This window comes from Mus caroli, chromosome 17 (assembly GCF_900094665.2).
Source record: "Mus caroli chromosome 17, CAROLI_EIJ_v1.1, whole genome shotgun sequence".
Lineage (NCBI taxonomy): Eukaryota > Metazoa > Chordata > Mammalia > Rodentia > Muridae > Mus > Mus caroli.
This window is the reverse complement of record NC_034586.1, coordinates 63,730,762-63,742,473: the sequence shown is the minus strand read 5'-3', so window position 1 is coordinate 63,742,473 and position 11,712 is coordinate 63,730,762. Positions and strand designations below refer to the sequence as shown.

Sequence of the window (11,712 nt, the reverse complement as noted above, 5' to 3'; positions counted from 1 at the left end):
CTGCCCCAGCAACCTCTCAGCAGGCACAGGTGTGGACTCCAGGCTGCTGAGCAGCTCCCAAGTAGAATCTTGCTGGGGTTCCTGGGTTGGTGGGCAGCTGGGCAAGGTCAGGGTCTCAGAGCAGCATCTATAGGTTTAGCTGGGTTGGGGCCAGCAAGAGCCATGCACTCCTGGGCCAGTCACCAACACTGCCAGACCCTTCCTCAGAACCATAGCCTCACCTTGCTAGCCCTTCTCCTTCCATTCATAAAATAGATAAATTTTAGTATTTCCCACTTATACAAAGTGCCCATCCCTACTTAAGCACCCATTAGCTTGCCGGTGCTGCCGGGACAGGCACTGGATGGCATAGCTCAACCACAGGTGTTTGCTTTGCTCACAAAGCTGAGGACAGAATGTGCTGAGTTCCGGTGCTCCTCCTGGGAGGCCTCTTTTCAGCTTATGGAACTCTGTCCTCTCCTTGGGTCCTCATGTGGTTCTGCCACTAAATACATTCTGAAGGGTCAGGGTTTTGATTATATGAACTTTGGGGGAGAGACTTCAGCAACCCATGAAACCAGCCATGAGACCTGCACACCTAGGGTAAAATTAGCCTTCAGAGATGAAAAGAGAAAGAGAGAGAGAGAAAGAGAGGGAGAAAATGAGAGAGACAGACAGAGAGAGACAGAGAGAGATAAAGAGACAGAGACAGAGTCAGATAGACAGAGACAATGAGACAGACACAGAGAGAGAGAGATAGACAGAGAAGTGCACAGAGACAGAAAATCAGAGACAGAGACAGTAAGAGAGACACAGAGAGAGCCAGTCAGAGATGGAGAGAGAGAAGTGGTAGGTAGCCAGGGGATGGCACTACCCCTGCAGAATAATGAGTGTCTTGTGCTTGAAGTATCTGCTCTGTCATTTCACAGAGGGACCAGAGCTCCTGAAGTTACAACAGCAGCAAAGGAAACTGACCCTCCTCACTAAGTCACCCCTGGGAGGCACTGCAAGATCCTCTGCCTTGGGCGGGGGGCCAAGTGTCCAGGCAGCTTTTGCTATTTTTTCACCAGCACAGTTCATTGACACTTGCAGTGGGCACAGTGACAACATCCGATGAGCCCTGGCTCTGGAAACCTAACTCCAGCTATAGCGCCCAGGCAAGCTGCAATGGCCACTCTCTCTGGGATCAGTTCCCTCAGTCAGGGATCACTGTTGGTGTGGTCAGCTGTATTTTTCTACTTTGTTTCTTTTTCTAGCCACATTTGTTAATCACCCTGCTCAACTGTGATACCAAAGAAGAGCGGAGAGAGCAGGTTATATGAAACCGCCCTGTGACCTGTGAGCACATACCAGGTCAGTAATACTCTAGCAGAAAGACAGTGACAGCTGTCTTGTGGCGCACGGAGGGAAGCGAGCAGTTCTGTTTGGAAGCCTTAGAGACAAGGGTATCATTACAGCCTGCTGTCCACTCAGAGAGAAACCACCTCACCACACCCCCCAGAAACGGGTCCAGCTCTCCTGCAACCATGTAGGTTTCCGACCTCGTCATCTGCAAGGCCCGGTAAGACAAGCTCTCTCCACCTCCACGCTATGATCCCCTGTCTTCACCTCCAGACTACACTGCTTACCAGTCTGACATTGGGAGCTCAGGCAGGACCAACATCTAACCTTGAAGGAGGAAAGGAAGAGCCAATGGGGACCAAACAGTCCAGGGCCAGCTCCAACGACAAGGACCCCAAGAGGCTTCTGTTGGGGAAGAGACAGAAGTTCTCTTCGTGGGATGATACCCTGCTCTTGGGGAAGGACCCACGGTCCTTGCTGAAGCGTGGCATGCGGCACGTCAGCTTCAGTCTAGTCACCAAAGGAATGACAGACATCCCAGATTTTCTGTGGGGCTTGTTGGAGGTCCAGAAACTCAATCTGTCCCACAACCAGCTCCGAGTTCTCCCGCCTGAGGTGGGCAGGCTGACCCGGATCGTGGTCCTAAACTTGTGTGGGAATTGCCTCAAGAGTCTCCCCAGAGAAGTCAGCCTCCTCCAGAGCCTCAAGGTCCTGTTCCTCAACATGAACTGCCTGGCGGAGGTGCCAGCCGAGCTCAGCCTGTGCAGGAACCTGGAGGTGCTGAGCATGTCGCACAACTGCCTATCCCAGCTCCCAGCCAGCTTTGCAGACCTCTCCAGACTTCGGAAGCTGAACCTCAGCAACAACTACTTTGCTCACATCCCCCTCTGTGTATTCTCTCTGAAGGAGCTAGACTTTCTGCACGTGGGCTCCAATCGCCTAGAAAACATCGCCGAGAGCATCCAGTGCCTGGCTAGCTTGCAGATCTTCATTGCAGAGAACAACAACATCCACTCCTTCCCCAGGTCGCTCTGTCTCGTCACCAGCCTAGAGCTGCTGAACCTGAACAACAACGACATCCAGACCCTCCCAGATGAACTCTACCTGCTCTGCAGACTGGGGAGGATTGCGTGGAACCCCATGGACAAAGGACTGCACATTTCCCATAATCCTTTATCCAAGCCCTTGCCGGAGCTGGTGGAGGGGGGTCTGGAGATGCTCTACAGCTACCTGAAGGACAAAAAGCACAACTGAGGTGGACAGCAAGAGGCATGGACATCAGACACATGGACAAGGGTCAGCTTGTGTGGACTCCATTAGCTGGGGTCCTTCTCTAGATGAAGGATTTTTAATGTTAGTGTCTATCAGTGCTGGGCTCCCATTTGCTAATTTGCTGTGGAGCATTGGACCAGGTGAGATATTTGCCTTTTAACCTTATCTGTCCTTAGTATCCTGGTATCCCTGACCAAGAAAATATGTTCATCTCACTCAAAGTGTGACTTGAAGCAGGCTTTTGCGTTTTTCCAAAAGGAACAAACTACCCTAGCAGTGAGGCTTAGCTCTCAGTAACGTGAATGATAAGTCAAACTTGACATAATTCCAAGATCAAATATATACTTCTATGTCCTGTGTGCCAAGCAGAGTGGGAAGGGCAGAAATCATTTACTTTTAGGTGTTTTCCACTCCTCCAATCAATAACCTGCAGTGAGGCGGCATCAGCAAGACAAGTTCCTGTGTCAGCCCCAAGCAAGCTTCTTTCCAGAGGAAAGGGTAAGGAGAAGTTAGGCTCAGTGCTGTCTGGGACCAAAACAGGCAAAGCTGTCCCTTCGGGTTTGGGGAAATGATCATAGGAACTATTCCTTTAAGACGCCTACAGGATCTGTATCAGGGCTATTCGTGGTTGTGTGTGCTGGTGACAACCAGATGGCACTGTGGCTTTCAGGGAATAAACATGATGGTCTCAATGTGGAGCCTCGGTCTTCTTTCCCAGCCCCTTCCCCAACAGTTGTTCTTTCTGCTTTCACTGTTTTCTCAGAGACAGAGTAAGCCACAGGGAGAACAGCCAAAAGGTGGGGATGAGGGTACAGTAAGGACAAGCCACATGTGCAAAGCAATTATCCTTTAAAGTCTTGGGGAGGATGGCTATACAACACTTGAGTTTCACATAAGGGCATGTAAGCAAACGAGGTCCTAAGCTGCTCTTTGTATTGATTTTAAGAGGGTACAGCTTTAAGCCAAACCGACAGAAGGGCAAGTCTTGACAGCGAGCCTGGGTCATGCTGTCTTGTGGCAGCCAGACACCTCGGGATGCCAACATTAAAGTTAGAACGGAGGGACTAAAGAGATAGAGCTTATTCTTGTAGAGGACCTGGGATCTGTTCATAGCACCCATATGGCAGCTCAAAACTGTTGGTAACTTCAATTCCAGGAGATCAGATGTCTTCTTCTGGTGTCCTCTGGCACTGGGCATGCACATGTTGCACATACATACACGTAGGCAAGGCGCTCATACACATAAAAAAAATAAGTATATAAAAATACCTTCAAGTCCACCCAGAGCAGATTCCTCCGATTTCTTTGCATATAGTGTATAGAAAATAGCAACAACAAACAAACAGCAAGTTCTAGGGTCTGAGATTACTGGCGAGACTTTTAGGGTTAATTTCATATTAATGCTTTTAGTTCAATTGAATTAAAGTTTTATAGCTCTTTCTCGAGCCACAAAATGAGGCTGGGACTCAGAGAGAGAAATGCCCTGTGCTTTCTACCAAGGAGATCAAAGTTGGGTGAAAGACAGGGACCCTCATGGGCCTTCAACAAGTGTGTTAAGCTGAGATTCCCCAAGAAGCAAGTATACCAAGCCCCTGGCATAGCTTGCCTTGAGTCTCAGAGCCTTGGTAACAGTGTGAAGCAAGCTCAGAGCACAGGTGGGGTGATAAATCAGCTTCTCCTTGCCCTACAGGCATCTAACCTGAGCACTCCTGCCGTCTCCCCTCTCCTTGCATAGGAAGGGCAATAAAGCATCAGGGCAGAGACTGCTGCCAAGATCCAGGGTAAGGCTCTTGCTGTGTGCAGCTGCCTTCCTTCTTTTCCCAAGAGATACTGGGGGACGAGGGTTGGGGGAGGAGTGTGGGGGTCCACAGATTTACAGGAACAAATGATTTTTCTACCCAAACAAACTCCAATGCCAGTTTTCCCATTTACAAAAGACGAAAGCCAGTTTCTACAGCTGATAGACACCACTTGCCATTAACACATCTGCTCACTGCAGTCCTCTCTTGAGTGCTGCTGCAAACAGATCTCACCTGTGTCTCTTGGAGGCCACGGAGGAAGCCTCCTCCAGCCCCACGTGGAGTACCAGGAGACCTGCAGCTCTCAGCCAGCCCACGTGGGTGCACTCCAAAATCCCCACCCACTTTGCTTTATTAGAGCCAAGACTATTTAAAAACATCAGAGGGATTCTCACTTGACCTCCTGACTCAGTGGGAAATTACAGGGCGAGCTCCGCTCTGCAGAGCCAGGCAGGTCGGTCGTTCACTAAAGCTTTGGGCTGAAGTGCATGCAGCTGTCAGGAGGCAGGCCCCGGCGTGTGCCAGGATCATGGCCGTGAGTGTCTCTGCTGCGGGCAGCTTTGGCTCGCACTGGGCTTTCATGACCTTGCTCTGAGCAGAGACACTGGTGAGGCCAAGGGCTCCGTCCTCATCCTGCTGAGAGATCATTTTATCTCCTCCGCCGCCTTCTCAGCCATTTGATCCCATACCGCCGCTTCACTCCTGGGAAAGGATCTACCATATTTTGAAGGTGACCTATGAGCTCATTGTACTTTTTAAAAGGGGAAAAAAATAATTCAGTTGCCAGCTTCTGCTGGAAGCTTTCAGAAGTATAACAGGGAGGTTTTTTTTTTTCTCTGTTAACACTCACTGGGGATCCACAAAAGCTGAGCAGTTTGCCCAACGTGCTTTAGATATTGATCCTTTGTAAATACTTCTTTTTATTGATAAAGGGAAGTGTTGAGCCAAATCCCAGCTAATGGACTTGGTTATTCAAAATACTAGTGTGGAGGGACTATAACCCCTGTCTCTGTAGTCTAACTCCGCGTTTACTGACTGTGGAACGCCTCTCGCCTATCTGTCATGGCTCCCACTCTTCCACATTCAAGTGAATTGCAGGTGTTCCAGAAACTCTCAGAATCAAAGCGCTGAGAATGAATGCACTGGCTGTGGCGCTCCTGCTGTCAAAGAATAGCAACTAATTGGTGCTTGATGCGGGGAGTCAGCGGCTCCATCCCTGGTGGTGGTGTGTTCGGTGTCTCTGGGCTCTCAGTGCACAGGCGCGCCGGCGTTAGCTAGGAAACACCTTTTGAAGCAGTTGCAATGTATGAACACACAATTAAGCAAAAAAACCCCTACGCTCCTAAAGAAAGGAGGGCGATTGAAAAGACACATCTGTTTGTGGAACAATAGCGCTAAATGCACATCTGAAAGAGAAACCGTAGTCATCGCTTAGCTTGTTGACTTAATTCATGGAGTATAGAAGCAATACTACATTCTTGGGCTTTAGTTAGTGAACTGACTCTTCAGTAATCAAATACAGAGGTGGCTTCGGGACACCACACCTGGATTCCAGTGTGAACACGTCTTGTGTTGGGAAGCAGAAAATGTGTTACAGATATCGTTATCTACAGGGATGCACACATAAGAAGTAGCTGGTTTTTTTCCCCCAGTAAACAATAAGTATATGTATTGTGGAGATTACATCTCTGAGAGTGCTCAAAGCACTAAACGAATGTGTACTTTAATAGCCAGGCAAGAGGAAAAGGATGAAGAGAGGACTCGTCATTGAAAACATATGCTGATATCAGTAGTCAGAGACCACAGGACAAGTGAAGCCTTCAGAATAGGTGTTTATTGACATCATATATGCAGGACCAGGAGTGACTCCCCCGTCAGCCTCCTAGAATCACCACTGAGATTCTGGTTAATGGCTAAAAAAATAGAAGGCAAGTTCAGGAAATTATCTCAAAAAGATACACAGAGGAAGGCAAAGCCATAAACCACTAGATTAGACTAACGTGGAAATACCCACGGAGTGATGGTGTTTATGTCTACTCTCTAAATGTCCCAGGGCTAACCTGCTGTCTCAGAAGTGCTCTTCAGCCTTCTATAACACACTCAGGAGAAACAAAACCTGCAGCTTGCTTGTCATGTGCATCAGGACCCTCGATGCCGTTTCTTAATCATGATGAATCCAAGAATACCAAAATGTGACCCTTCCGTGCACTTTAAGAAAACAAAATAAGCTTCAGAGAAACATAAAAGCTATTAAAAACAGTGATGGGGGGCATCTTGACCTTGTACGGGAAAGAACTCTCTTCAAGTGTCTCTTTTAAGTTACACATCAGGTTACACGCTAAATCCAAAGCGTTGCTAATTAAAATAATAGAGACAGCGCAGTAATAAAAAGGGGAGGCAGAGAGGGCCCATAATGAATCTGGAAGAGCTTGGGCATCATTAGGGCCAGCATAAGTGAAAGCTATTAGCATAGCATGAAGCTTGCTATGCAGATTTTTTTTTTAGTAGTGTCCTAGGAATCTATTTACAAGGAGACAACATATTTCCTAAGGCTCCTTATCTCGGTAGAGGGCAGAAAATAAAAGGCAAACTGGAGTTAGAGAAAAGCATGTTTATGCACTAGGGAAAGTATGCATCCTGGATACTGGTGCTAGGGTTGACTCTAACAGCGAGGGCCAGAGCTGCCAAGAGAAGAGCACACAGCCACCCATATTCTTTGGTCTTCTGTGACTTGAGTTCCTCAGACACCAGCGTGTTGACCATGCCACGTTAGGAAATCCCCACACTCCTAAATGCTGTGCTGACCACACTATATACCCACCAGCACAGTGGTGCAAAGAACTCAGGACAGAGGCAAGCATGCTAATGGCTCAGTACCTGCTCTGCACCAGTGTGCCCTGAGACTGTGTGGATGTTGGGGTCATGAAGATGGTTGGCTACCACTCCCAGGTGTTCTTGTTGTGCCAGGGAAATGTTAGTGATTCCCCCAAAGTAACAGACAGGAGCCAATCTGATGCAACTCACAGCAGGGTCTTTATTCTAGTCAAGCTAGCTCAGGCCCCTCCAACACACTGCTGTCATGCAGGATGGTTTTGGTAGTGGTGGTGGTGGAGCCCTGAATGTCTATGGGGCAAGATTTTATAGTAAGCAGTAAGGGCAGGGGGGGGGCGTGAGTGTGCAAGCATCTAATTGGAAAGCTACTGTGATCTTTAGCATAAGTGACTGGTTCTGGGAGTCATATCATAAACTTAATTTCTGCTCCCCTCTGCATTAGTGGTCATTAGGCAGGGAGTGGACTGGTAACCTGGGGGTGCAGGGTCTTTTGGGGAAATAACCTGGAGATGTTGGTCTTGTTGGGGATTAGCCTAGAGACTGAAGCTAGATTTAGGTTTTGTTGGGGGGGGGAGTGTCAACGTGGAAACTAATGCTAGGTATCAGCCTGTTAGTTTACCTGAGTTCAAACTTAGGTCAGGTTCTCTAAAATAAAGTCTGAACTTAAAAGATGTGGCCTCTCACTCTAAGGTCCATGGGCAAAGAAGGTGAGGCTTGCCTAAAGAGTGGATCACTGTGACAGAAACTGCCTAAGAGATGTGTGAGTGAGGGTAGAGTCTCTTGGGAGGGACGAGGTGTGGCTAGGGTGTGAGGTCACTGAACAGTGGTGGGTACATACAGCAAACATGACTACGTTTGTTTTGCTTTGTCTTGATGGAGACTCTATAAATCTCCCTCTCCCAATGCAAGTCCACTTTATAATTCCTCTGTGTCCTTTGTCCTTTTGTCTTTATCCCAGATCCAATGTTTTGGATTGCCATATGGAGAGAGATGAGGAACTCTGTGTTCTGAAGTAGACAGGTACTTCCGAGTTATTTCTTTGCTAGATTATGGGCTGACATAAAAGGACCCAGGTATTGGCCATCACTGGAAAGAGAGGCCCATTGGTCTTGCAAACTTTATATGCCCCAGTACAGGGGAACACCAGGGCCAAAAAATGGGAATGGGTGGGTAGGGAAGTGGTGGGGAGGGTATGGGGGACTTTTGGGATAGCATTGGAAATGTAATTGAGGAAAATACATAAAAAAAAAAAAAAAAGGACCCAGGTTGTCAAAGATCTTGGTTGTTGACTTCTTTTCAGCATCTCCTGTGAGATTTGAATAAAAGAATAATCGGGACCTCAACAGGAGAGATTGTGAAGTAGCTGGTCCAGGTAAGACCCACGCTTCTCACTGTCAAGGCTCTGTAGCCTGTAATTCTGTTACCCTCTCTGGACTGACGAACTATGGTGTCAGTTCTCACATAGAAGGCCAGCTGAGAGGCTGCTCAGTTGGGGAGACTAGCAGAACACGGCTGCCAAGGGCCATACAGGAAGAAGAACTCATGAAATGCGGCCCACTGGTTACCACAGCCACATGAGTCAGCATAGGTGTGGCACAGCCCCAAGGACCATGTGTCCCGAGGACTTCATGCTGTTATGGAGTTCTGCTCTGCTTGCTGCCCTCACATCCCTCTTAATCTAAGAGTTATATGAAAACTCTAAGGGGCTTCCAGCCCCTCATGGAGCAGTAACTCTGGCCTTCACAATAATAATGCTTGTTCGCTTTCAGACCTTGCTGCTGGGGCAGATTAATGATTCAATCACCACCCTAGAGAAGAACTTAGAGATGTAGATTGTCAGCAATAATCACCAACCTTAGAAAACATTTGGAAAAATAAAATTGTTAGTGAAGCTAGGTTGAGATGAGATGTTTTTGCTACTGGCTCTGTTGTAGAAAATCTTAGGAAACAATTTGAAGTTCAGAAAGGCACACTCTTATTAAGCTAGGGCCATTTTATGGTCAGGGAACAAGAAAAATGGCAGCCCTGGCTGATGTGATTCTCACTGAGGCTGGACTGGTGATGACTGGTTTCCTACACCCATCTTTGCCCTCAACTTCCTGATTTAATTTAATAAGCATTGCTGATGAGTCAATATGCATTCGGAGGATTTAAAGTAGGGTTTTTTTTTTAATATAAAAGTTTAGATTTGTGATTCTTTTAAGAATTTCACAAGATTACTTTTAAAGATAAATAGTAAAATAATTACTCCTTTCTTTGTAACCACATATTGCTGCCCGCCAGTAGGAGAAACTGTCCGTGAAAACTACCTTGCATTTTTACATGTTATTAATCTGTAACAAGTTGCTTAGTTACAAATGCGCGTAGGTTTTTGGGAATAATTTATTTTCTGTACCTGTACTACGTAATGTAATTTCTTATAAAGGTATTGCGGAACACACTGTTTTTCCATCATCATCTGCTAGAAGAAAACTAAAATGTAATCACACTGTAACTTTATACTGCTTGAAAGATTTTGCTGGGCTATATAAGCTATGTCAGAAAGAATGAAGTATGGAGGGCTGGAACATTGTTCCTTCCATCCATCAACTGTGTGTATGTGTGTGTATATATATATATATATATATATATATATATATATACATACATATATTTATATTCATATATATGCATATCTATGTGTAAGGTTTGTGTGACTGGGGGTTGGTACTTTGTTCCTTCCATCTATCAACCAATGTCTATGTGTATGTGTATATGCATATGCATATATGCATATGTATATATGTATGCATATGTGTAAGGTTCCTTCTACCCATCAACTATGTGTATATATGTATATATGTACAGCTTGTCTGGGTGTGTGTTGGAGCTTGCTCCATCCACTGACTGTGTGTATGTGGTATATATGTGGGTGTGTGAAATGCTTGGAGTCTGCTTGCTGGAGCTTTGCTCTAACCATTCTATGTGTGAATGGGTATATTTCTATCTGTAGGTTTACCTGCCTGTATGTATGCATGTATATATGTATGAATACATATATGTATGTATGGTATGTATGTATATATGTATATGTTTGTGTGCATAAAGTTATTGGACTCTGCCTTTTGTTTCATCCACTCACTGTGTATGTGTGATCTCACGTGTGTGTGTGTGTGTGTGTGTGTGTGTGTGTGTGTGTGTGTCTGTATGTGAATTTTCTCTTTCTTTCTATTTCTCACCAATCCCAAGGAATTAGAAGAGTTCATAGTTTTTCTGCTGGCCAGCTTGAGTAAATTAAGCTTTGTTCCCTCAGAGGAAAGTCTGCTAAGTAACTTCTCTAATCGCTGGCTGCCATTGGCAGCAGCCCCTGTAGGTATCTGGATCCACCCCAGTCAGTGGCTCTAAGCACTGACCCTGACGGCTGCCTGCTTGCACCTGGCAATGGGAAGAGGGGATGAAAAGGCAGGGCATCCTTGAGCCTAGCCAATAGGTTGGAACCCTACTGAGGCCCTGTAGGACTCAACAGGACACCTGGGAAAATTTTAGATTACCGCCTCTTTTGAGAGGGTGTCCATGTCATGGAGTTGAAGGAGAGCCAGGCACAGCCAGCTGGGACTGACAGTCCAGGCATTTCCGTCTCAAGGCAGACAGGAAAAGAGCAGGAGCCAGCAGGATGTGTTCCATGGGAAGCAGAAAGATGTGGGGCCTGTGGCCAGCTGCTCCATGGGTGATGAAGAGATTCCTAACCAGCTTCCGCCCCTGGAGGCCCTGAACTCCAGGGTGACTGTCACTTTGCACCCAGTATAGAGTAGACACAATAGTTGCAGATGGATTGAATGAAGAAAGACAGTGAGTGTGTTCCCACCACTACTCCACCCCCATGCCCAGGCCTTGGTTATTCAGAGGTAAGGCATCTGTACTGCAGGGATACTTTTGCCTTGAGATTCTACAAGATTATTTCCTTTTAACTTTGCGTTCCTCAATGTGTAGATTCCCTGAGCTTATAATTATGATTATTTTTAAAAAGGCAAAGCACATTATGGAGATAGATCAGAGTGAACAATCTGGTGTCTCCTTGCAACATTGTAGCCTGCCCAAGGCCCTTGCTTGGATTTCCAGTACTGGACTCTTTTGATAAAATATAGAATGGGCTAGGCCAGAATTAGGGCACACCAGAGGCTTTGCTGGCAACCATGTTACCTGGATCCTATCTCTTTATTATCAGGGGTTGGATCCTTGGAGGGAGAAAACAGCTTGTCTTCAACGATGGGTTGAGTGAAAACTCTGATTTGACTGTCTAGAAGAGATTCATTTCCCAGTCACCTGTTTGCTTCATTAAAATCTCCTCCTTGGGTTTGATTGGGTGAGAATGCTTTAGGAGCTTATAGAAAAATGTTTCCCTTAAAATAAAAACCAACACCAAAATACTGTGCACTCCATGGTGCCAGTGGAGAAACTGTTAGAGAAGTCATGCCACCTCCAAAGGGGCGCGCACACACACACACACACA

At 46.5% G+C, this 11,712-nt stretch overlaps 1 protein-coding gene and 1 long non-coding RNA gene across 2 annotated transcripts; both read left to right on the top strand.

The window, feature by feature from the left end:
• The first annotated feature begins 1,538 nt into the window (after window positions 1-1,538).
• Window positions 1,539-3,281, top strand: Lrrc30 (leucine rich repeat containing 30). Its single transcript, XM_021150109.1, has one exon. It carries the CDS (start codon window positions 1,570-1,572, stop codon window positions 2,572-2,574), a length of 1,005 nt encoding a protein of 334 aa, XP_021005768.1. The 5' UTR covers window positions 1,539-1,569; the 3' UTR covers window positions 2,575-3,281.
• A 1,659-nt stretch (window positions 3,282-4,940) lies between these two features.
• LOC115029713 lies at window positions 4,941-8,584 on the top strand. Its single transcript, XR_003835261.1, has 3 exons — window positions 4,941-5,121; window positions 8,182-8,243; window positions 8,524-8,584. It is a non-coding gene; the product is annotated as an uncharacterized LOC115029713 (long non-coding RNA).
• Window positions 8,585-11,712: the final 3,128 nt, after the last annotated feature.